This window comes from Dromaius novaehollandiae, chromosome 5, assembly GCF_036370855.1.
Source record: "Dromaius novaehollandiae isolate bDroNov1 chromosome 5, bDroNov1.hap1, whole genome shotgun sequence".
NCBI classification, from domain to species: Eukaryota; Metazoa; Chordata; class Aves; order Casuariiformes; family Dromaiidae; genus Dromaius; species Dromaius novaehollandiae.
Window position 1 is genome coordinate 68,330,526 of NC_088102.1, and position 26,539 is coordinate 68,357,064.

General features: G+C 39.9%; 2 protein-coding genes and 1 long non-coding RNA gene across 6 annotated transcripts in view; 2 read left to right on the plus strand and 1 right to left on the minus strand.

Annotated features, from left to right (window-relative positions):
* Positions 1-3,422, plus strand: part of CHID1 (chitinase domain containing 1) — a 118,281-nt gene extending 114,859 nt beyond the window's left edge. For both annotated transcript variants that reach the window (XM_064513170.1, XM_026108266.2), the window contains exons 12-13: positions 982-1,024; positions 3,152-3,422. In XM_064513170.1, the coding sequence (XP_064369240.1) occupies positions 982-1,024; positions 3,152-3,250 (142 nt within the window). In that variant the 3' untranslated portion in view covers positions 3,251-3,422. The remainder of the gene's footprint in view (positions 1-981; positions 1,025-3,151) is intronic.
* Positions 3,423-5,692: 2,270 nt separating this feature from the next.
* LOC112988047 (uncharacterized) lies at positions 5,693-19,885 on the plus strand. Its single transcript, XR_003260440.2, has 4 exons — positions 5,693-6,734; positions 8,260-8,404; positions 16,901-17,005; positions 19,763-19,885. It is a non-coding gene; the product is annotated as an uncharacterized LOC112988047 (long non-coding RNA).
* A 710-nt stretch (positions 19,886-20,595) lies between these two features.
* The window catches only part of TSPAN4 (tetraspanin 4), a 356,522-nt gene continuing 350,578 nt past the window's right edge, over positions 20,596-26,539 (minus strand). For all 3 annotated transcript variants that reach the window (XR_003260436.2, XM_026108255.2, XM_026108254.2), the window contains one exon: positions 20,596-26,459. Coding sequence is in view for 2 of the 3 variants with exons in the window: in XM_026108255.2 (XP_025964040.1) it covers positions 26,391-26,459 (69 nt within the window). In the remaining variant the exon portion in view is untranslated. The remainder of the gene's footprint in view (positions 26,460-26,539) is intronic.

The window sequence follows — 26,539 nt, forward strand, 5'->3', positions numbered from 1 at the left end:
GTCCTCCTTAATGCCTACTAGTATGGAGTAATTGAATTTCTTTTGTTTAACTCTGGCTGTGTTATATTTTGCTATGACCAGTTCTTTCTTGGATGAAATATTATTCCTCGAGAAGTTTGGGATTTCATCTTAATCATGAAAGTTACCTTTCCAAACTTGGTGTTAGTTATTAAGAAGCTGTATTCCACTCTTTTGATGTTTTGAAAGGCCTTTTCTGTTGCTGTGGCTTGAATATGGCATGATGCAGTTTCTATGCAAAGACTCCTCAAAACAGGTCTCTGCTTGTACAGTCTTGTTCTGAACTTTCCAACACTAGTCCTGCTAGCATCATCAAAGCTCATTGAAGTCAGGAGAGGTTGTCCCAGGGACCTTTCTGGCAAATACTCCTGGAACTGATACCTGCAGGACAATGCCAAGGTTGCATACTTGACTTCCCAGACACCTTGTTCATGCGTACCTTCCTCTGCCTGCCATCCTTTCCCTTCCGCTTCGGATTCGTGTGCTGTTTTTGTATCTTCACTAGAGCAGGGACAGGAATAGAAGTTTTTATCTGCAGTAGAAAAGGAAGAGAAGTAGAGAAGATTTTGGCCCCACCCTCTGTAACTAAAGTAGCTAGAGTGCAAGTATGGACCAAATGGACATTGATGGTACAAGTGTCTGGTTTTGGAGACAGAGTCCCTCAGCCTCCAGTGCAGAAGGGCCACTAGGTAAGAAATCTCAAATATACCAGTTACCAAATGGCAAGTAGTCTCTGCTTTTGATATGGGCATATTAAGTCCCATATGCTGAACATACTGATGTATCTTATTTTTAATAGTAGTAGCTTCTTCAGAATAAAATCAATAGTTTTCTCCAGCACTGTCTACCTTTGTTTCCTTTTTATGGGAAGGAATGAATCTGTCTTTGAATTCTAATCTCAGCTAAAAATCCTATGGGAATCTACCAAACCTGTTGTGACTATTTTGTTTTCGTGCTTTGCAGAAATAAAGGAGGAAAACATGCCATCTTCTATCCAACATTGAAGGTAGGTGCCCCTTTTTCTGGTCACAGCCTAGGAAAAAGAAAGGGGTGTTTTCCTTGATATGTTGGATTATTGAGACAAAATGCTGAATGGGGGCTTAGCCTTTTGTGAAAGAAGTTCACCCTAACATACTTTTATGATTCAAGGTTTCAGCTGCTTGCCTGTATAACAAGCTTAGCTTTTCTGTCTAATGCATAATTGGGTTTGGGGGATCTTTGAAGATTAGCCATGTCTAGAGATAAGACACGTAAGGGTGAACCAGTGCTTTGAGAGGATCCATTCGAGTGCATGGTTCACATGTGTACAGACTTGCTGATTGCCAGCGAAGAGACATGGAGGAAAATTTCCCTCTGATCACTTTGGCTGGAAGCTTGAGGGATTTTTTGCCTTCCCCTGTAGTAGGGTCCTTTTTCACACTGTTAGCCCTGTATCACCCTCTTTTTTTCAGTTCTTTCTCCCTTTTTCCGTAACATATTTTTGGCTTTTGAAAACTGAAATGTTTGGCCTTATTGTAATCCTTTGGCGGGGCACATGATTTCTGTCCACACAATGATCTGCAGTATGCCAGTATATATGATACAATGGTTACTTTCAGCCTTCCTAGGAAGCTGTCTTAAATTTTCTTATATTAATGTAAAGGCAGTAACTTAAGCCTCTGCTGGATTTTAATATTGGAAGGAAATGACTTCTGTAATGAAAGTATATCATGTTTAGAGAGAACAGAGACATTTTATATGGTTAAACCAGTGTGAAATTATAAAAAGCTCCCTTTTTCTAAATGCAAATATTCCCTTAAATTCCATTAGGATGAAGATACTTCCTTCACTAATCTAATGCTAGTGGAAGTACTAACACATATGGGATATTAATTACCATGTCTAACTATGTTCTTGCTAGTATCAGTCCTAGAGTGTTGGAAAGTCTCATTGTGAACCTCCCAGAGAAAAGATAAATTGTTTTGAATATTGCCATGCTACATTCTCTCTGGTCATGTGGATGATTTCACCGGGCTATTGTCAGTACTAGCTAGGTTAATTAAGTTTATTAATGAATTAAGGAACATTTGTTCCTTAACTTTTTTTTTTTTTTTTAAGTTAAATCTTCTCCTAATAATAACAGATACTCAACTCTGGTGTTTGGTAAATTTTATAAATAAACAGAATTTCCTTCCAATTTCGACAAGTTTGAAATGAAATACTTTACAAGATTTGTATGCTGGGGCAAAACAAATTGTTCACATATGGTTGGTCAATGGAACACTAAATGTTGTTTTATTTCCCCCTCACAAGTGTATTTCTTCCCCTTTTTAATGCTGTCATCAGTGGTAGGTTGTCTGCTCAGAACTGACTTGTTCATGATTAATTAAAAGCTGTCATGAACTCCAGTCCCAGCAGATCTGTTAATGATGTCTTGATACTTAGTTCTGTTTCCTCTGGAAATGAGCTCATCCTTGTGGTATGAGCAGTTCAGACGTCACAGTGCTGCACTTCAAAGTATGAAAATGTGAAAGTAAAATGTTCAAAAAAATACTTTGATTGTCTGAATTGAGAGACGTGCAGAATATAAATTGTAGCATTATTTCCGTTATAAATATCTAAATCAGTGCCTGTAGCACAGATAAGGATATTTTTCAATGTTAATCTCCCAGAATCTCTTTAAAATGAAATTCTGACATGGAAAATTATGACTCTGTCCTGGAAGAAGGCAAGGGTAGGTAAGAGACCTTGGTGGTATTTGACAAGTTGTTCTAATTGTCTTCAGTGGTAAAGTTTTATTTTATCCTTGGGAAACTTCTGTGAAGAGTTAGAATTTCCATACACTGCAAAATGATAGCCTAAATTAGAATAGTCCTTTGCATAGTTCAGAAGTCTGATTTATTTCTATGGTATTTTGTCTATTTAGGTAGTTATCATGTATTAGGTCATTGAATTAACTGGTGCAATTAACTGTCTCTCACTGAATGACTGCTTGGTAACCAGAGAATATTTGAAATACGGACGTTAGGCTTTTCAGCATCTGGTTCAAGGATAGTTATTTTTTAAAAACCTGATAATGGTGTGAAGAAATGGCAGCAGGGGATGTCTAATGCCACTGAGTAAAAGCTGATTGCTTTGTGTGTCTTTGTCTTAGTCCATCCAATTACGTTTAGAGCTTGCAAAAGAATTGGGCACTGGAATATCCATCTGGGAGCTTGGACAAGGCCTGGATTATTTTTATGACCTGCTTTAAAATACGAGACTATCTGCAAAAGACTTTATTTGCTTCATTGAGACTCTGCCTTCAATTAATTTGGTTATTCTGGAGAGGTGATTTTTAAAAATAATTTTTGTAATTTATATCAGGTGTGTATTAAAATGCAATTTTTTCCCAATAAAGAACCTTTTCTGATGTACTATATAAACATGATTGTTAGTATCTGATAAAATCCAGAGATAAAACACAGAAGTTTCTTTTTAAAGTTCCTGAATTCACAGTCACTGAAAATAGAACAGCACAGCTGGGATGGCAGTAGAATTCAGAGCATTTTCTGGAATATTTTCTACAAGAAAACAACACTGAGAAGTTGATACCGTCTGATCGAGGTTTGAGACAGACACCTGTCGAAACAATTCCTGGTAAGTGAACAAATACATCCATCAGATTATGTCCAGCCAATTTAATATATGATAGACCCTCTATATCTTGCTGTCTTTTGTTGTTAATGTAAGTAGGCATAAAATAAGGATGGGGGGGACCAATTGGATATCTTTCCCTCTGGCTGGTAGAGAATCAAATGTTGGCAAGCTATGCTGTTAGCTCTGTTCTTCATTTTAATAAATTCCGTAAGTAGTTCAAAATGACAGTAATTTCAATTCATGACTTGTTTCTAATTCATTTTTGCATCCAGGAGGTACTCCATGATTTCTCTCTTGTGCTTAGCCTGCTTAGTGTCTCAGTTTATAGTATTTAACACTAGTGCATTATGCATTAGTGGTTAGTTTGTGGGAACCATAACTTTTAACACCAAAGGCTATAGTGGAAATGGTAAGTATGCATACAATGATGGATTACGTGGATAGCCCCAATACTCAGAGCCCCAGAGCTGACTGCCCCTCGGCTTAAGTGGGTGCTGTGAATGTGATCGGCATCTGTCCAAGTACAGCTGTTGTTCCTTTACCATGCACATTGGCGCTTTAACCTCCACGATACAGAATTTTTATTAACCTAAAGCTCTAAAAATCCATCAGTTTAAAAACAAAGCCCCCAAACTGTTCTGAAATTCTCCCTGCTTTTCACTTCATAAGTTTTGTGTTTGTAGAAATACATGGGCTTCAAGGCAGCTTTTTGGAACGAACTAAGAGGAAGTGCTGGGAATTTGATGAGGGAGTTGCCGGTTAGAAGCAGAGATCCAGGCAATAGCTCTGTACACCCTCTGGTGCTCTTCTTGCCACTTACAGTTGTCACAAAGATAACCACACTCCTCTCTTTGCATCCACCCTTCCCAGTAATTAATCTCCATGGGGGATTTATCTGCCCCTGCTGGTTTCAGCAGAATAAATCCTGCTGTAATCCACCATTGATTAAAGAACTATTGATCTTCACTTCTCTGATTTAGTTCTGGCATCTCTCGACTTCTCACATTGCAAGTATCCAGCAGGGCTTACTAATCAAGCTTTTTTGTTCCATACCATTAGTGCTAAGATAATTTGCTATGTGAATCCTCGTGTTCAATTAACTTGAACTTTCTAGTTCGTTCAAAAGCAATTTAAAGTCACTCAGGCAATGGTATCCAGAATAGCACAAGAATTAAATTCTATTATGCTTTTTTTCTACTTTCAGTGGCACTACTGAACCAGAATATTTCAGAAAAACATGGCCAGTAAAAAATGGAAGGGGTGGTGATCTGAAATGGCATACATTTTTATGTCATCTGATAACTAGAGACTTCAAAATTGGAGGGCTGGGGAAGAAAAGGGTGTTTCATTTTAGCTTCTTGTTTCCTCTCTAGAAAAGATGCATGTAATTTATCCCATGTTTTTCACCCTTTTTTAATACTCCATGGTGGTTCTCTGTGAAGTTCAAGTGTTATGTTTGTCTTTAAGCTCAGTTATATGTTAGAATGAAGTGTCTTTTCCATCCTTAGAGATGGAATGGATACCTCTGTGTCAAAGGATCAAGCTAACCCTTGCTGTGTCATGAAAAATAAATACCAGATGGTGAAGTGCACTGTGAGTTTGAGCCATCCATGGTTTACAGGTGCCTGAGGCCAGGGATGCTGCCTTTTATCTCTAAAGGGCCAGACATGTTTGGTTTTTTATAAATAATGTTCCAAAAGAAACAAAGTAGGCATAATTCTTTATTTTGAATTCAGTGTTCAAAAAGAAAAGTGAGTACCAGAAGGCATGTGGGCTCCCAGAATGAATGAGGACTGACTTCTAATGGATTTGTGTCTTGTGTTTGTTTAACTTTCCAGTGTGTGGCAGTGTCAACTTGCCTTTTATTAGATACCAGAGAATCCACAAAGTTGTATGCCATCAGTGATCCAACAGGAGGACAGGTTTCTTTTGGAATTTGTACCTCATTGCATGCATGAAAGCATCACACAGGAGAGAGACATTGGTGTGAAAGTGGAGTCAGCAGTGACCCATGTTTATGACTTTCCCTCGGACAAGTGGGGCAGGCTGGGCAAAGGGCAGAAGATGGGTGGGAGGGCTGTGGTGGCGCTGCTCTAAGAACCATGACACTAGGTGGGTGACTTTAATTTCTGTCCTTTTGGAAACAAGGCAAGCCTTGTTTTATAATGCAAAGAAACATATTTTTTCCTGATATGCAAAGCAAAAAGAATACATATGCATGTAAAATCTTTGTTCTTGCTTAGAAGCAAGTACTCCTTAAATTAAGTACTTGCAGGGCCAAAGATATTGGACATGAAGAATCAAGGGTATGACCAGGGTATGGATATCTAGTGTTCCTGTTAATACAGCATATGTCTAGTACAGCAAATGGTAAGTGGAAGTGTGTTTATTTCAACACAGTATTCCATCATTCAGTTTTCTATGATGTATTTAAGAAAACAAGCTGTGCTCTATCATCTCATTCTGTTGCAACAGCAAATTTCTATATATTAGTGTAATAAGCTATGAAATAACAGGAAGTTTTGCCTATCTTATGCAAAGCAGAGCTTTCTTACAACGGGCACATGCTCTTGTGTTTCTCCGTGTTTCATTTTTTTGGGTTAGACTCATGCAGAGTTCAGATAAATTCCTTTTTCTGCAGGGCTTTTATTGCATTCATTGAGGAAAAAAGATTCTGTTGTAGTCAGCCTTTTATATGAAGCTAATATTTTTATTGTCAATTTTTGTTCCACACATCATTTTAACAGTTAGCAAAGCTGGGGCTGTCTTTTATCAAGACAGGAAAGAGTTATCTGAATACTGGAAAGATCACAGTGATTGTACTCATGGGATAACGGTATCTCATGCTACATCGGGAAAGGTGTCTCTGGTATTAAGTATATCTGTCTTGAAAACTGGAGCTTGTGTAGAATCTTTGCAGTCACAGTTTTAACAGAGAATTGTGCAAACTAAATTGTTTAGTCCGTGTCATTGTGAGATGCTACTTCATTCATTCTGTACTTTATTTTATTGTTCCATTTTGTAGTCGTATGTAGGTCTCAAACTCCAGAATCAATGGCCAGAAGATACGTCACTATTTCTTTCTTGGTAGCTTCCAGGTAAGAAAGTTGGGAGTGAGAGAGAAGAGGCAAGGTGGAGGGAAGGATGACAATAGGAAAACAGCTTCTTTACTGCTTTTTAGTTATAAAAAGTTGCTGATCAAATGGTAACAATTTAGTGGTGTTTATGGGCTTGGGTGGAAACACAGAATAGCCTTTTCTGCTTCTATTAGGAGCTACTAGTGGTGATTAGTTTTTGCAGGGGAGTGGTGTTTTGTGCATACTTCTCTGTAGAGACTGCAAAGTTAATGGCTCTTCATAGGAACAGTCATTACAGTTGCTCCTGAATTTGGGAGGTGTCTGGTAAACTTTGCTGTTGCCTTCAGTTAAACGCATGGCAGCACAAAGCAAATGGACTCTGCTTCTGCAGCTTGAAGAGACTCTATGTAGCTATTTTACTTATTCCTCAGAATTCCATTTCTCAGTGATCTTTTTTCTAGGTGGTGAGTGAAAATTAACACCGTTAAAGCTAAAATAGCGCACTACACAAGCTTTTAGCAGGTACAGCTAAGTGAGCCTCAATCAGTATTTTGTAATCTACTGTGCAATCACTTTGATATTCTATATTGGGGGAGAATCTTCTCTTTAGAAAAAAAAATTAAAAATAACTGGAATAGAATTTGATTAACACTCTTTATTCAAAAAGTTGCAAAAATAAATAAGACCACTTACTACGAGTGTTAGCATTTGAGATTAAAAGCTGAAAACCTGCCTTTAAATGTCTTATGTTGGAACTAGAACATTATTACAAAATGCTACTTTGCAAAAACAAATTAGCTGGATGGAATCTAAGACTCAAAATTTAAAACATTTAGTTGTTTTACATTCTTATTCATATCACTTACCTTTTCTAGATGTATTTTAATGCTTGTTTGGTTATGGTATATCTGTACAGCATTTCCATAGAAATCAAAAAATGTTCCTTAAAAACTTAGTAAAATAAGCTCTTCCTGACTCTGATTTCCAGGAAGTTAAAACTAATTCTCCGCATTGACTGCTGAGAGCAGAGCAGAGTGATGCTCGTGAATCGCCTTTATGTGGCACACAGACGATCGTATTTTGATCCATTCAGTGTGTGGAGTTTTCATAAGATAAGATTTAGCAATTGTCTAAGGTAGGAAGGCAAAGCATAAAATGTATTAGAAAGTTGCCCCTCTCTCTCTATGAATTCTCAGCCGACTGCCCATTGGCAGCAGAACTTCATCATGGGGCATTACCTTGCTCACATCTTCTTTCGAAGGGAGGTAATGAAGCTCCTGTGTAAATGTTCAGTGTAGATAAGGAGTATATTGACTTTCTAGAGACATCCTAATGCTCCTCATTTCATTTACCTGAAATTGCAACAGATGTGCAAGTGGTGGTGGAAGGGCACAGACCCTCCAAGTTTCTAGAATACGTGCAATGTGTTTTTTGTGCAAGTGACTTGCTGTAAGATTGCCTGCAGATTGCTGCATTTTTCTGTAAATCTGGGCACAATTTCTTGGACCAGGTTTATTTAATGTTCCTGCTATGTGTGTGATTGCAGCTGGGATTGATTGAGTGATGTATCTCACCTTCCTCAAGATCAGCATGCATGGTGCAGAAGTCAGAAGACTGCCGTTTCACAAGTTTCCTCCAATATGTAAATTTGTACATTATGGGTATCTCTACCACTCATCCTGCTCAGAAAGGTAAGATTGAGTATATTGTTTTCTCTTCCTTATTGCATTGGAAGTGTTAAGGTAGTTGAAAAAATACCCTGAGGACAAGACAGAATGTAAAACACTAATTTTCTCCTCCTATTCTTCCTTACAATCTGCAAATAGGAAAGGCGCTTTGATATGTTTCAGTGAGTTTTCCTGCAGTGAAGAAGAGTCTTTGGTACATGCTCCCTTTGCAGGTGTGGTAAATGGGACTGTGACTAAAAATAGGAAACAGACAATCTCTGCCCAGCTTAGGAAAGTATTTAGGACTGGGTATGTCCATTTTTACCCAGTCCTTAATATTTCTCCTCTGATTTTTAGGTGAACCCTGGTGGGACAGTAAAGTTCAGATGCTCTAAGTTAGTTGACTAGCATTATGTTTCTCATAACCCTTGCATGTTTTCCTTTGTTTCTTCTGGAAGCTGGGCAAAATAAATGCCAATGGTGGACAAGCTTGTATTTCATAAGTGGATGAAGGCCCAGCAGTAGCAGTGCCAGCATTGTAGTGCTGCGAAAGTTAGGAAAAGGTGCCCAGGAGCACTGTGTGACTTCAAGGAGGGGAGAGGCAATTTATGCCATTTTAGTTGCAGAACTGGCTCCCTTTTCCCCATCTCTGCTACAGTTATATTGTGGTAGGCTGACAGTGCTGAACTGTACTCAGAGATGCTATCTGTGGGCTGATTTCCCCCATGGAGATACCTGCTGTTTCAGGACAGTGCTAAGAGCTTTTGTGTAAAACAGGCAGTTGTGTTGTTTTGACTCTGCTATACCATATGCTAGTGTGAAAAAGCTCTGGGCAGAGGCTAAGGCCCCCTTGTTTTGCACTGGTTCTGGAGTTGGTGATGCCCCAGCTGGAGGCATTTGGAATAATTGACACAGGTGAGTTCTGCACATGCAGGCAGACAGATAGTTTCTTCTGAAGTCCCTGTGGCAAGCACCTGTCTTTTTGAAGATATTGTCTCTTGTGTTGTAATTGTAGATATAACTTAAAAGCAGTCAATTTTTTTTTTTTCCAGAATCTGGCTAACTCGATGGTATCATTAATTTGAATTAACATTAGAAAGTGTTTTATTCAGTGATGCTTTTAGAATTACAGCACTAAATGGTCATCTGCTGTATTAGTTCTTTGCATGCTGCTTAAGTTTTTCAACTCAGAACTTTCTATTAGAATTAAATTGCTTTTGCTGTTAGTTTGGATTTGTTTTAGATAGACTTTCTTTGTCAAACAGTGTGCCGTTATTTAAAATTCTATCTAATTCCTTCTTTTGTTGTTCACATCAACCCCAAAATTGTAGTTGACACGAAGATGCAATTGCACAGAGAAGATGGGCTGAGCTCAAGTCTTGAAAACCCAGTTTGGAAGCATGTTAACTATTTGAAAGCACTGAGGGCTAAATTATACCTTTAGTATTTGCTTTAGGACTTGGGATTACTGCATCTAATAAAAGAGAGAATGTGCAGTAAGTTTTGACTTTCACTTAGCCAGGTTTATCAGTTAATTTAATGAGAGCAAAAAATAATAATATAAATAAGGTGCTAAGCATAGTAGTCATCCCCAGGAGAATGAGGAATCTCCTGTTTTCTCTAACATAGGGTGCTCAAACCTTTGGCATGGAGAGATCCAAATTTCATGTTTAGGTTTGATTTGCTCCTTGTGAAGGCAGCTATTGGGCTTATCTGTGAGCCCCTCTTCAGGTGGTGGAGAGTGCAGGAAGGATAAACAGTGCTCACTGCTGCTGGAGGGAAGTGGGAGAGGCAGTAGGAGGAGATATGCTTTCTCCTTTCAGCCTAGACTTGGCAAAAGAAACCGAGACCCCCGCATTCCCCAGATCTTCTCTGTGCGTTGAGCCGTTTCTTTCTTGGAGCTAAGGAGCAGGAAACATTTTGGCACAGTCAGTGCTGTGCTCTTGGCCAATATATTTGTAAAAAAGAAGGGTACTGTTCTGATGGCTTCACTTAATGCTTTTTGGCAGAGAATGAAGTTACTGAGTGAATTTTGCAGATCACAAAATGAGTACTGCAAATACCTATTGCCTTCCCAGGTTTGCCTGTTGGTGTATTATTTGAGTTGCAAGAGTGTGTGGTATTAAACTCGTTTATCATGTATATCAGAAGCCTTCTCTCTCTCTCTCTCTCTCTCTCTCTCTCTGGCAAGGTATTCAGGAGCCCTTGGTTGTTAGGGACAATACCTAAATTAAAATAACAGGTAGGCTTCCCAGAGTGGAAGACAATCAGAAAATGTGGGAGAAGAGAGAAAGGGAAAGTGTATACATTAGAAGAAGATAGTGTTCCTAAGAGTCCAAAGCCTAAATGCACCTGGCAGACAAAGGATGATGGGGAAACAAAGGAGAAAATTATTTTTTCAAAGTCGTGTGGTAAGTCCATCATAAAGTCAAACAGGAGCCAAGGTTTCTGTCTCTCTATCCCATCACCTGCCAGCCAGATCTGACTGCTGAATCATCAGGAACCAGGACAAGCCAAGCCAAAACAGGGTCCTTTCCTCGCTGACTCTGTGAGGGTCTTCTCAAAATTATTCCCTTGGAAATAGTCTGTTGGCAATGAAATGGGGTTGTGTGCTTGCTTGAGTGAGCGGGGGGGGGGGGAGGGGGGGAGTTCAGCATGCTGCTATTCTGAATGAACCTGAGGAAAAGTAATGAGTTCCTCCTTTCTCCACCACAGAATAAGAGAAAATGGGTTTCCTTGTAGATACAGAGACCAGTAAATTTACAGAGGATAAATGGAAATAGTTATTTGCACAGCATCCTGTCAGGTAGAGGAATAAACTACAGCAAGAAGCCAGAAAATCAAAGATAGTAGCTAGATTTTTGAAAGGCCTGAATATTTTCCCAGTAACAAAGTCTGTGATTATAAACTTTGACAGGAGGGTGATGGAGTTTTAGTCCTCTTGCCATTAGCTAAATTCTTCCTGTCAGGCACCTTCTCTCCAAGCCAACCCCCCAATATCTGCAAGGTTTTTTCCAGTGCCTTGGTACTCCTGGCATTTCCTGCATTTTACCTGGTTCAGCTCAAAACAGAGAAAAGGATCTGGAGTTGATTGCATTTGCATGGCCAGCCTTGTGCTTCTTGCTCTTGCTTGAGTATGCGCGTCGGAGGATATGCTTGTATCCTTCAGAAAACGATTGCGTGGTTTTTGTGTTTGCATGACATCTGAGTCAAACTGCTGCTCAACCTTCTGGCCTAAGCCATTTTCTCTGTAAGCAAAGTGTCTGTGTGTGTGTGTGTGTGTCTCTGTGTATGTGTGTGTTCAAACGTTGCTGACGTTCAGGTACCATTGCTGCTTAGAGATGCCACCAGCCCTGTTTTGCCACTGATTTGGATGTTCAGAGCCCAGTTGTGTCCAGGGGTTTTTACTGTTGTTTATACTTGAAGCAGAAGTTAGCAGTGCAGCTGCAGCTTGACTGTAGTCTTTTAATGAATCTCAAACCAAAAGAGAGTCCAGCTTGATCTCCTGCAGTTGTGTTGACTCAGTAAGAACGGGAGGAATCAAAGGAAGGAAGAAGGTCCTTCCCCCCTGCTGCACAAAATTTAAAAGCATTATTTGGAATGATGGAGTGGACAGTGGCCCTGCCTGATGAGGAGGAGTGTGCCAGGCGGTTGTATAGCTCAGCCAGTTCTTATTGATAGTGCTGCTTTCATGGTAATGCCCTTTTCTTGCCCTTTTTAAGATACTTCCGCTGGCAGCATCAAATCACTCTTTTGGGGCTGTTCTGGAAGTAAACAGTCACATTTGAAAGAATTTATTTCTATTTTCAGAGCAAAACCAACATAATGAAATTTTTGCTTAGTGAGAAGTATTCTACGGTGCAGGTGCCCGGTGTTTGAATTCGGACAGGGAGTTGTCACCCAGAATGATTGCAGTGGCTAGCAAAGCAGGGTAATGGCGTGGCCCGCTGCACATGAAAATGGTTTTTGCATTTTCATAGTATTGGTGTGGTCTGGAAAAGCAGTGTTGAAAGCAAGCCACCAGCTGGTAAGCCTTCTGAATTCTCTGATGACCTATCTCCATCCAAGGCTTTTTTTCACTGTAAAACTTGGTTTTTCTGTCAGACAGCAGAACTCTGATGTTATCCGGCTGAAAGGCTGTGTTTTGTAAGCAGCCTCTCAAATGTGCTTCACCCTGAGGATGGATGTTTGGTTTAGTTCAAAAATTAGCTATGGTCTGATAAATGTCTCATCCTTTTGCTGTTACCATTGAAAACGTACATCAGAAACTTGCAAACAGAAACAATCAGAAATTAAAAAAGTGAAGCTGAAGGTCAATTATTTGCACAAAATTAATGAACCCTATGGTGCTGCATAGTATTGTCTTAAGCACCCCTTGTTTTGAGTCTCTGTCATGGATTGTGTCCCATATATGGTCTTTGTCAAAATGCAAGTTAGTGCTAATAGATCTGTATGCAGGATCTTGGTCTGAAGACTGCTTGGGAGAATAAATCCCTTTTATTTGCAGAAGTATTTGGATGGAGACTGGTAAAATGTGCATTCATAATGATGGCTGTTCTCCTTCATTTTAACTAGTCCAGTTCATTTCTGCCAATGTTAAATTAAACTTTGAGAATTAAGAGGGATAAGGAAAGAAATTAAATTATGATGAGATAGGCCTGCAAAGCTTTATATTGGGGTACATAAAATTTATGGCAAGGCAAGCTTGGCTTATCTATCAGGAGATTATAAAAGAACTTAGTAACTGTGATACTATAAAGAAGCTGAAAAGCTTGTTTTTATTTAATGTCTCATGGACCATTCTGCACAATATCAGAGTAATTACTTTCCTGTGCTTATGTAAGTAACATGATTTATTTTCAAAAGATTTTGCAGCTTGTTTTGTCCATTAAAATGATTCTGTGTTTTATTTTCTATTATTTCTACATAAAGCAGTATTTGCAAGCACCTTTCATGAGCATTTCTAAAGACTGTTCTTATAAAATAGATGCTCAGGTATGGGATGAGGCATAAGCAAACTAAGCTTAGTGTACACACACACACACACACAAAAGTGTACAGTGTATGAGTGTATCATTGTGGTAGAACTGAACTGAGTTTTGAATGTACAGGAGTTAATACACGAGTTTTGTGTGTGTACTGAATGATACCAAATGCTGTGATTGCTCTAATTCCCTATTAATAAAGGGATTGAGTTGCAGTACAAAACTACTTAGAGAATTGTGAACGCTATTTTATCCCTCCCAAGGTTTTGAAGCCTCATGTATTTTCTAGCCCTCAACACCTTCTTACTTTATTGTAGTACCTGCCGATGGAGATGAACTCATTTTTATGAAATGTTAATCGTGTTCCTCAAACATGAATAGTGAAATACTTTGTTCCATACTGATGAGCATATACATGACATAGGCCAGGGAAACATGAGGCTGAGCCTAAGCTGAACCTCTAGCCGAATACATCCTAACTGTAACTTTGCATTTTGAGATCTGACAGCACCATGAAAAATTTGTGGGTGTGTGCATCCCTTTGGCAAGTACTCTCTCAGGTCCACCTGCAGGTAGTGTATCAGGAATGGCAGTGCCTGTCGGCTACCGGCATTGCCAAGGCAGCGTCCTGTAGTGCAGAGCGCAGCGCCGTCTCTCTCGGTCTGTAGTAAGGTGCAGTTACGTTGTACCTCGGGCAGCTGCTTGGATTTTGCCTCATCATGGTTGAGCCCAGCACTAAATCCAATATGCTGCTTTTACTGATTTCTGGGATGGCGTGTGCGCATGCAGAACTCTTAGGCCCCCTGTTTCTTTCCTTTTGGGCAGTATCCAAGTTTTGCTCCTAGTGGTGTAATGTCTGTCTGACCGTTGTTTGAAATCTGAACATGTCTTGAGTCTATAAAGGGAAGTTCAAGTTGATGTTTCTGTCTGTGGGGAAGATGCGGTGCCTCTGGTTTCTGTCGGCAAGGTGGAGGGGGGGGCTTCAGTGTGCTGGCCCACAGGGGAACAGTGCTCTGCAGAGAGTAGTTTGCTTGTAAAGGCGGCAGAAGACCCTCCATCTGCTCCATGGATTTGGAATTGAGAGCTGAGGATCTGACTGCAATGGAAAAGTTGGGTTGGAGGCAAGGGCATAGAGAGAAAGAAGACCAAGGACCTACTTGAAACCTGGAAAGTCTTTGTTCCTCAGGCCATGCAGTAAGCCACGCTCTCAAGACAAGCTCCCAGGACTGGCCAGGGTGCAGCAGGACTGCTTGCGTTCCCCATGGCGGATGATCTTTGATTTGAGGGGCCTGGCAGGTTTCTGGCACCCTTGTGGGAGCTCCCTGGCCTCTTTTCTGCAGAAGAGCTTCCCAAGAAGGAACCTAATTTGCTGCTGTTTTCCTGGTGACCATCCGATTTACTGTTGGATCCAGTGGAATGACTTAGCAGTATGAAAAAGCTAAGAATCTCAGCTAAAACCTTTCCTTTTTTTTCATCCGAGTTGTGCTAGATCTGAAGTGATCCCCTTGAAATACAGGGGGAAAATAATCCATCCGACTCAGACTCTCCCCTTTCATGTTAGGTGGAAAATGACTTTTCAAAAAAATCTCTCATTGGATACGTATCTAGTTTATGCATTTTACTTAGCTTCTGCTTAAAAATTAGGCTGTCTCAGCTGAATGCTTTTTTTTACAGTATAATGGAAAATAGTGGAGATCAACGATCAGATGTGCTGCGGTCCCTCTACCTTTTGCCAAGTGTTTATCTTTCTCTTTTACATGTCCAGTGTTTTCCATCAGCATTATCAGAGCAGTGTGAATCCTGCTGTGAACCTCTTTCTAATTGCTAAGTCGGCATTTCAGGGCAGGAGAAAAGTGAGCTTTTGTCCTTCAGAAGTGAGCCAGTGAACATTGTGTCTAGACAAGTGGGGGAGCATGTGACTGCAGGGGCACACTGGCTACTTTAAAATGAATGGATTTATTACACAGCTTTCCTGCTAGTTTGGGGACATTTGCCTCTATCTAATACCACCTTATGTTTTTGGGCTTTTTTTTTTTTTTTTTTTTTTTGCTTGAAAAATGTTTATCTTCTGTGTACTGTTCAGGATTTTTCAGTTATACAGAAGTACCTAAGATTAAGACCTTAATATTTAATAAGCTCTCTATTGTTAGAGGGAGAGTGAGCCTGCCAATGTGAGATTGGGCTGCCAGCTCAGTGGATTAATGGAAACATAGAGTTGGATTTGAAAGCCTTGAATGATAATCTTTAAATATGCTTAGGCATTGTGGTTGTGCAGTTTCCCTGGGGATTCATCATGTTCTCTGCTTCAAAAATTGCATGGAAGACATAACTGAAACTACAGCACAACCTTGCCTACTGGCAAATCTGCTTTCGTTCCTGGGGCTTAAATTCCTTCTGTGTATGCCTGTACACCCCGAATGTCATTCCTTCAGGGTTTCCACTTCTTAGTATATTGTTGCCGCAGGACCAATTTTATCCAGACTTTAGAAGGAGTTGCAGAGCCACGCTGAGCAACTTTCTTACCTGAACAGAGATCTTGATGCTTTCAAATCAGTAAATGTTGCTATGTGGAAATACTGAGGGTGAATGCAAAGCTGAAATGAAAACTCTGCTGAGGCTAGAGATGTGTGCTCTTAGTAAGCTAGCCAGAAGAAATTCAAAAAAGACCTGCTCAGCCGGACTCCTTCCTCCTCCTCCTCCTCCTCCTCCTCCCTTTTTTTTTTTTTTCTTAATAACTCCTGGCTGTGAGATGCTATGGCACTTCTGGTTCACTTAACTCACATCAGTACTTTATCATTCTCTGATAGAGATCTGAGTGGTCTCACTGCAGACGATAGTGTAGATACAATGTGATGCATTCTGGGATGTCTTCAAACAAATTGAAAGCCTTGAGAATATTTTCATTGCAGGAGATTTTTTTTATATTATTATTTATACAAGAATTTACTAGTCTGAGAGGTGGTTGGACTTAAAGCTGCTTTACTTGTGTACACATTTCTGAGGATTATCTCAATTTTCAATTTAATTTGCCACTTCACTTCATGCTGTAAAGCTCTCAGGGAATCTTTAATTTTCAGTGAGAGCTCACTAAATTAAAATGAAAATGAAATAAGCTCACACCATCAGCACTGACAATGGCAGTATTGTCCCATATTTCTGTTTACGCTTAGCAAGAAGCTGCTTGTATAAATAAGGCACCAGGGCACTCTGCTGTTTGGTGCTAGATCTGATTGCAAAGCCGAATATCCTCATGTTCTGTATAATTGCACTGATGTTGACAAATCTTTTTAACTTGCAGGACACTGTACTCCATGTGAGTGTGTGGACCAGTGACACACTGGCCGTGACACTCTGAGTTCTTTTAAATGTCATGGATCTCAGCAGTTTTCAGTAATGTTTAAATTACATACAAATTCATCCGCTACTGCTGCCTGGATTGATCTTCCTGTGAGGCTGGAAGTACTAAAGATGGGGGATATAAGGGAAATCAGTGTCTGTAACCCTTGTAACCATTTTCATCATCTGACTATTCCAGTGTCCTTCAGCAGCTGTGCAATCCTGCGTCACCAAAGAGGGGAGTAGATGGGATTTCAGTGTGAAATTTGGAAGAGGACAGGAAAGCAGGATCAAGGAAAAACAGGTAAGCAAAGCTGCACTTAGCATTTATCTGCAGACCTTTCACCATTGTGTATTCGAGGTGGGGTTGGTGATTGCTCCCCTTTCCCCAGTGACAGTAGCAGCTGCTTTGCCGCTGTTCGGAAGTCGCCTGCGTGAATGCCCTGGGCAATAGAAGATCCCAGGAACAGTAGGTTGTCCCAGGCTGCCGTACGGTAGGGCATCACTGCTTTGGTTCTGTAGATCTGAATAACAGCACACTATAGACAAGGGTTGTGTCAGTCCTAGAACTTTGGGAATCACCGTCTGTAAGTTTATAGAAGACTCGAAAAGCTGAAATCCATTAAATCATAGGGATTAGCTGGAACAGTTTATAGAGAGAATTTTCTGTATATACACTACATCCCTGATTTGGCTCTGGGAGCATCTTTTTAAAAGAAGATAGTGTGTGTCATGAAAGGGCTCACCATGTAGTTCATGGTATGCTGCTCTGTACCTTACAATGAGGAAAAAAGGCCCTGCCCAGGTGCCAAATATTGCTTCCCTAGCTCTTTCATCTGTTGACAGCATTCTCTCATATCTGTGTTTTCTTCTTATCTGTGATTTTTAGCTTCCCTTTTCTTCCTTTCTCACCTTCTATGGTGTAATACCATAGAAGTTTGGAAAACTGGAGTCCTGTGTCATCTGTAGCAACCAAAGATTGCTTGTATTGGAATATTCTGGTTCTGAGAAGAGCATACATACGTAGATTTTTTGAATGTACATTAACTCTTGATTCCATCAGAAACAAGATAGCATGATCTGCAGTAAGCCTTTAATTATGTCAGTTTTTCATGTGATAATTCTTCTTTTAAACCAGTGAGCACTTATTTCAAAGGATGTTTTGATAATGAAGGGTGTATTATGTCAGGGTAACCAGCTGTGGTGAACAGTTATGAGTAAGAAAGTGTTTAATGGGGAAGAACTTTAATGCATCAATTTCACAGGAAAGAGCGTTAAAACTTCATTTTTTTTATTAGCACCAAATATCAAGCAAGTTCCATGACAACAAGCTATACTTTCAAGCTGGTGAGTTATTTTGTTTAGGGGAAGTGAGTGGGTAATTATATGACACATCAATCCAATTCTTCTGTTTGCATTTGCAAATCTACAATTCCTTCAGTTGTGCACAGGCCTGAGTTCACGATTCCCATTCTTCCCCCGAAAAGCAGGACTGTTTTCAACCATGAAGTTTAGGGACATCCCTGCTCTTGAAAAACCAAGCAGTGTGACGTAGCTGTTCATGAGGAGAATAGGGAGGGCAGGGCAGGGCTGTTTCTGTTTCTCTCTCTGACAGACTCGTGTGTCCCATTCCTGCAACTGAGCTCACAGGTGGCTGTTTCCCAAAAACCCCGTTGTCACATGTAGCTCCGTGCAGGGAAGCTTTTATGGGCTTTTACTGTCATAAATATCTGGTTTCTGTTCAGAGAGCAAGCGAGAGGAGGGTTTCCAAGAAAGCACTAGAACCTGGACCATACCGAAGAGCTCTTTTTATGGATGCTGCTTCTTAATTGAGTTTGTATATGGCATTAACCCCCTGTGGGGTGGGGAGGTGGGGTTCAATTCCTTGAGAAATGAAAGCCAGCTGAAAACATTTGGAGGTGGGGAGGTAGAATTTATCTTGGCAAGCTACCACAATGACAAATGTGGGGATGCATACAGTGTTCCACTTGCCTCAGTAGTGAGTGGATGTACGTGAGCTTTTCAGAAGAACAGCAATGGGAGTGTTTCTAGGTTGAGGCATTTTTTCAGCCAGTTCAGTATCCTGGATGCTTATTATCCAAGCTGAGATGTAATAATCAGAAGTAGTTAATTGTGTGTGTGGATGATATGCTAGCACTGAGTGAGTTTCCAAGGTAAACTGGGTAAAGGAAAAAAGAGGGGAAAAAAAAAACCTGCTAAACTAGTCATTGTGGTAAAGCGAAGCAACCAGTGGCACTTCTGCTTGGTAACAGTACTCATCTAGCAGTTGTAGGCCTGTAGCAGGGAAACTGAGGACATTCAGAAAGGAATTCAGGCTTACTCCCTGGTTAGGTTCCTATGTAGGATGACATGAATTACATGGTTATGGTACTTATTTTTCTCTCCTGTGTAGGGGCTGTGGTCTCCTAATGCAGTGGCAAACCTAAACTGCCTAAAACCATGCAAGGTGCCTACCCTTGGGCACTTAAAGCTATAAAATACAGACATTTCTTTCCCTCTACATTTGGCAGACTGGGTCTGTGATTAACCAAGTATCCATGTGTATAAAGGGGGATAGGTACAGGTAGCTTAAGCTTTACAGCCAAGCAAGCGTATTTGTGGAGGAGTGAAATGAGGTACCTCTAAATAGACTTTCACAAGCCAGTTCCTGACATCCCTTTATTTCTGTAGCAATTTGCCTATCTTCAGGATGAGTACTTTATACCTAAAACTTTATCACTGGCAGCATGGTAAAATAAATACGTAAACAATACATGTTAACAGTTTTTAGGTTTTTTTTATGTTGTACCTTGTACAAAACTTAGTTTTTATATAGATATAATTATATACAGTTACATACTTTTTTCTGTTGGCTGTCACTGGAACCAAATCCTATACAAATAGGGAATGTAGCCCTGTACTAATAGGGAATTCCATGGGAATGTAATAGGAGGTTTATATTGGATAAGGATCCCGTCTTATCAAATTATTCCTTTAATTGCATGTACACTGAAGTCTCTGCTAAGCACTTCTGTAATAACAAAGCATTCTGTCTCAACAGCAATTTCTGCAGAAAAGATACCAGGGAGTTTGAGAAATCATTTTGACTGATCAGTCATTTCTGCATTGAAGAACGGGCATTGTGAGGTGATTCATAAGCAACCTGTGCAGCTGTCTAACTTCCACTGCTGTAAGTATGGTACAGTAATTGCAGTGAATGCTTTCTGGCTATGCAAGGGAATGTAAGCTAAGCTGTACTTCCAGCTCAATGAAAATTGTAATTTCTAGTGAACAGAATGACATACAGTATTTCTGTGGAGAAATATTTGTACAGGGTGGGGGGAAGCCCAGAGCAGAAAGACCTTACATGGTCAACTGATGGGACTTCCAAAAAGCAGCCTTTCAAATTGCACATGTTGTGTAATTTACTAATGATTTTTCATTTGAGTTTTTTTCTAATGTATCAGAAGGTAAGAAACATAGGGCTCTTTGCACTTCTGATGCCTCAAGACAAAAACTTTGAATGAAACTGCACTTAAGCCTGTTTGGAAATGTTTTCTATATGTTCTTACTTTTATTTGCTAATGCGTTAGCATGTTTTCATTTGTAGCAGCACTGCCCTGTAGACAAAAATTTCTTCATGTTGCACAGCCAGTATAATCAGGTAAGTGTGAAGTTCCCAGGTTGTGTTAAGTACATTTGAGAAAAATAGCAGGATGCCAGCTGAAATACTGGGCTGGCTGTTGATTAAAACAGAAACACCTATAGGTGGCTTTGCCAACATGTATTTCAGAAAGCAAAGACAACTGAAGTAGGATAGCTGTTGGGGAAAATAAACTTGACTTAGTAGGTATGTTGAAGTGATGGGATCCTGAAAATCAACAGGATACTCTATTACTCAGGTTTAAGCTTTATTGGGAAGACAAATTAGGCTGTAAAGGTAATCGAGTTGCTCTGTGCCCATAAATTTCCATTAAGTTAGCATTTCTGAAGTATAGAAGTGACAGTGAATTAATGAAATTGAAAGGCAACGTGTTTAAAATACATATCAGAAGTTTCTTTTAAAAAAAATGTATATGGCATGATGGAATTGTGAAATTCACTGCTAGAAGATAACATTGAAGCCAAAAGCTTTAAGGAATTCAGAGAAGAATGAAAGACAGATGTGGTTAATGAGACCATCTAGTGGTACACTTAACAGGATGAAGAAAATTCAAGAAATGCAAACCTGCCACTGACTTGCGGGAGTTGGAAGAAACTTCCACCAAGGATTGGATTATCCTTTGTGAAGTTTCCTGCAACAACCTCTAAAACATCTGGTTCCTTCCACTTTCAGGCCATTTCTGCCCTTAAACTTTTAATAGTACTCCTGTGTTGGAATACACCAAATGTAGAGGCAATTTCACCAGCAAAACTGGAATAGCCTTTTGAACTAGAGGGTGCAATAAATTGTACTGGAAAAGGCAAAGTGTTGTATACGACTTCACACAAGCTGCCCAGTATAACCAGACCTCCTTTGGAGCTGGTACCGATGTTCCTAATGGGCCATTTCGGCAGAGGGGCTGCTGTGACTTTGCTGAGTTTTCCTAGTTAATATCTGAATCTAAGCAATCACCTCCTCAGAAGAAAAGAAAACCTTTTGTTTCAAAAATATCAGTAACATAGACAAGTTCAAAATAGAAAATAATGGGTTTTGTGTCTACATGCTATTTGTTACATCAACAGTAAACCTGGAGCCCCCAGTATTTTCTGAAATACTACCTATATTGCCTCTTGCATACTTTCAGCTTGCCCTTAAACAGGAAACAGAAAGGAGTATAAATTTACCTGGGAACAGGTGAGCCACTTGGAAAAAAAAAATCCATAAGCAAGGACAGACCAAATCAAATTTATGTAATGAGAAATGACAAAAGGGAAGTATGCTATATATTTTTTATTGCATACACTCTGTGTGTGCACATGCACACACATCTTTGGGTATGTATATACTCACTGTATAGCTTGCAGTGTGAATATGTTCATTAAAAAGAATACAAAAGACATTCTGTTGTAAACTTTAAAGAATATTTAATAACTTTTAAAAAATAAAATGTATATTTTAAATTTTGTTCTTTATATGAATGCACAAAAATGTATCATTATTGTTGCAGTGACAAAATCCAAGGAACAGAGGAGACCTGTCCGCTGTGATAAGATACAGGTGACAATCTAAGAGAATTCACAAAGGAGCTCCAAACAAAATTTCCCATGGTAAGTCCTGACTTGTTTTCTTACTGTGAATTGTCTAAAGCAGTATCTATGAAGATCATTCACACTTAGCGTGAATCCTTGTGGACAACGTTAATGTGGACAAGGTAAAACCAGTTAAGTAAGTCTGGTTTTAAAATAAATGCCACACTTACAGCACAACAATGAAGCTATCATCAGGTATGTGAATGGCTTTTAACTTTTTCCATACTGACAACCTCCTGTCCTATCTATGAATGGGGGAAGAGGCAGCTTAGAGCCACATGCACTGAGAGATGTAACCAAACAGTTTTTAATTAGCTTGTGAGAAGTGAGGGGTGGGATGGATTTGCATAGCAGCCATATTGCTGATGCTAGATAAAATATATAGCTTCTGTGCAGTTTCTTCCTCTCCGTATTATAAATCATACAACGCTGCATTCAAATGGTAATCATTAAATGGAAGAAAAAAAACCTTTAGAAGGTTGGATTTGAGGGGAAGGAGTAAATAAGTATTCATAAAACAGAAACCGAAGTGAATTTCATTGATTGTGTGCTATAAGATGTAGAGCTAAATAATTCTATCAAACAAGCAATAAGATTTGGCTGCTACTGACAGTTACTGTACAAGAAAATAAAACACATTCTATTATATATATTTATATATATTCTTACAGTTGTGGAGATGGAAAGACAGAAGAGCCAAAAGTATATCAGACTGAACCTAAAAGCCAACTCTTGGTCTTGCTGAATTCAGTAGGTCCAGCCGTATGCCCTATTCCTTCACACCTTGTTATTAAGCAGAAAGCATAATGAGCATAAATTAGGAGTGCTTGGCTTCAATCTCTGACTTTTTTTTGCCTTCGAGTCTGTCTTCAATTTGAATGTATTGAGTCCTCCTCCATGTTCAAAAATAAGATGAGAAAATAATATAAAAGACCTTACTAAAAGTGAAAAACGCTAATAGAAGCAATTGGAATGACTTCTGTGTTGCTCTACATATCTACAATACAAGCAGCCTTGTAAAAGGGTGCATTATGTACTACAGGGTAATCATAACCAACCAGTTCACTCTGAAGTTTCTGCATACTATGTAACTTTTAAAAAAAATGTTACTGTGACACACATCACAAAATATTCAGACTTTGTTGATGAAGAAAGGCTGCAGCTTTTTAAAAAACAAAATATGATAAATCTGAGGCTTGCTTGTGTATTGCTGTATGCAGTATGGGCAGAGGTTTGAAACTGGGTTGTGTTGGTAATGCTTTAAGCACCATATCATCTGTTTGGTGGCCTATGTGAAGAGACTTAATAACATCAAATATAGAAAAATAGTCCAGTTCAGGCTATCAGTAAGTAACATCTTTGTTGGCAGTGTAAGAGTAGTGTTTTTGCAATGCAAGAGGGAGTTTGGCTCCCCCTCCCGAGTTACTGCTGAATGTTGCTGTTGCAGTGACTGGGATTTACAAGTAGAGTATTATCCATACTGCCTATATCTTCTCTTTGAAAACCAAGGCAGTTTATCTTGTAAAGATGCCTAAACCATGGCAAATGATTAGAGGGAACCAGAAAGGGTGACTTGTCTTCAGTCTTTCTACTGCTTCTCATTTTGTTTCTTCTGTAGGTTTTGCTGAAGTCTAGTCGTCTTCTCTAAGAGCTCAGCACGCATTATTAGGAGACTCGCAGGATGAGGGTTATGGTCTCTCATCTCCCTACACCACCCGCAGGTAAACTGATGAGAGGTGCCCTCTGTGGGAGCGCGACTGCACAACGGTTTGCTCTCATCAACTGAGCCATCAGGACTGCTCTTGCTGTGTTAATTTTTAATGGCAGGGACTGCTACAAATAGCCTTGTCTATCTTTTATCTTTCTTTAAAAAAAAAATCAATGTTTTATTAATGTGTTCATCACTCTGTTATGCTGCTTTTCAGTGGTGGAAACTCAGAGCTGTCAGCAGGAGCACCTGTGAGTACAACTATTATAATAAACCATGGCAAGAACTTCCACTAATGGTACATCTACTTGGAATTGCTTCTATGCAGGTAAGAAGAGAAAAGCATGGAGGGAGGGAGGAAAAAACTTACTTATACCACCTCTCCAGCTCTCAAAGAACCAGACTGTTTGCAGGTCTGTCTCAGCTCAGTAAGTGGAGCGTGAGACCTTGGTGATTACAACACCAAGAGTAAGTCTCTTGTTCAAGGCAGAGGTGTCCTCTGTATTCTTGGGCTACTCACTCAGTTAAACCTCTGTCTTGGACTGAGGTCTGTTAACATTTGTGGCTTGTTGGTATGGCAATAAAATCCATTAGTGGTGATGAGGTTGCCGTAATAGTGAGTGATTGGGAAGCCACACAAAATACACACAAGTAATGTATTACTTTCAACTCAGCCTGCACAAGTGAGTGCCCGATGCTACAGACGTTGCTTCGCAAAGGTAGGCATAGGATTTTGAAAGGTACTTGCAGTTTCACAGAGCAGACTGTCCTAAGCACATCCCCAAAAAACATGGGGTAGTTTGGGCCTCAGGGTGAGAAGACTGCAGGAAATCAATGAGGAGAAAAAAAATAAGCAGTGAGAGTAGTATTTGTCCAATGGTGCAGGTGCAGAAAAGGATTACTTACTGGTGTTTGGGAGATTGCTGTATCTTGGTTGGAAGAGTCCAGCGTTCCTGTCGGAAATTGCCTTTAAATCAAGGTACGCAAAGTGTCACTTGTAGCTGAGACCTGCTGCGGTGTGCCTGAACTTGATGCATGCTTCTAGTCTGTCGCAGTAGCACTGACTGCATTGGGCACTGGGCTGTCTAGCCCCTCCCCTGGCAGTAGCAGAGAGGCCCCGGGCAAGCTGGCTATGGGGAACGGGCCGGGTGGATCGCTGCGTTAGCCTGTTCCCTGCTGTCCGCTTTCCCCAGGATGCTTCTGCCACTCCTTACCCCACGTGCATTTTCTGGGGCTGCCTGCTGGTGGGAAATTCTCTGCAATTTGTTTGAATGATAAGCATCTGATTCTTAACCTCATAGCCATGGTTCCCACAGAAGGGTACTACTAAAATTACTTCAGTTACCAATGCAGGGGGAAGAAATCAGGCAACCGCTGGCTGTTTTTTGGCAAAGGAAAGTTACAACTTTGATTTCTGCAAATCCCACAAAATGTGGGAGATATTCTAGTCAACAGCGGTTGAAGCTAAAAGGAGGGAGATGGGTACGAAAGGCAAAAATGAGAGGTGACTCCGCTTCCAACAAAGACTGATGTGCCTTGGCTGTTGTAAGGAAGCAGCTAAAAAAAATTCTAAGCATAAAAATATCTGAAGTCTTAATAACTCTAGGAAAGATGAGCAATGTGCAAAAGATTTATCCTCAGCAAGCCAAACTCTATCATCCCTGCAGATGATGGTATCCTGGAGTAAATTAATGAAATGGTGACATTCAGGGAAGGAACAGCTGACAGCGTTGTATGATCTTCAGGTGTGGAAATGAGTGATACTTTTTGGCAGATTAACTTGAAACAGGAATGGAAAAAAAAGTAGAATGACAGAGAGCCCACTCACAAGTTGTTTACTGAAATGAAGATACAGCTGAAGGTAATTACTTGTTTCCCAGAGATATAAGTGATAGTGCCTCCTACAAGAAATAATACTCAGTTATTTCAGTTGGAATGTAAAATGGGATAGAAAGGTTCCCTCTTTCTGAGGTTAGATGCTAGGTATTTCACCTCCTTTTAGAACAGTAGGTGTATATGAATATATATTGCATATACAGCCAACAATCTATAATGCCACTGGCAATTAGTAAGTGAGACAATGTCCAATATTACTTCCCTTAGCAGCCAGATGTCACTGCACAGATTCTGATTAAAAGCCTGACTTTGCAGCACATGAGATGATTAACATATTTCTGAAGATGATCCTCTCCTGGCTACAAAATCATCTTGAAACACTTAGAGGCAGGGCAGCTTGCTCTTGACATTCTACCTGTGTGCGAGCTGGAGTAATATTTCAATTGCATTCAGTGCTAGCTACTCTGTACCTTCTTTGAATGCTGAAGAATACTCATTTTCTACACCCTCTCTTCCAGACTGTGATATGCTAGAAGGCAACCTGGCAGCTTTCACAGAGGTTTCCTCAGTGCAATCTTTTCCTAACAACATCAGTTTGCAGATCAGCCTCCCGTAAGCAACCTCCTTAGTCTTGCCATAGGCCATTGAAAAGGAACCATTGTTCTCTGGAGGTTTTCTTCTGTTTAAAGACAAGGCTGCTTCTTACCTGGGCCAGTTCAAGTACTGAGTTTGTCTTTTCTTCCTCCTTCAGTAAAGTGGGGTGATTCACAAAAATCTTCAGAAAGATAGCATTATACACAGTTTATATTACAAAGGGGAAAAAAAAAACCCAAAAAACAGGTCAGATGAATGAGCATGAAGGAGATTTCTCCTGTGTCCTTTGGAGGAGAAGCAGAGAGATTGGGAATGGTATCTATGCACAGTAGGTGTCTGCCTTGACTACCTGACAATACATGGTCATTGCAAAGGTGAGTCCGAGAATCTAAGAGAAAAAACAAACAAACAACCATTTTTCAGTAAGTCAAAAGAAAACTATTTATTGAAAAAAAAAGAAAAAGAAAA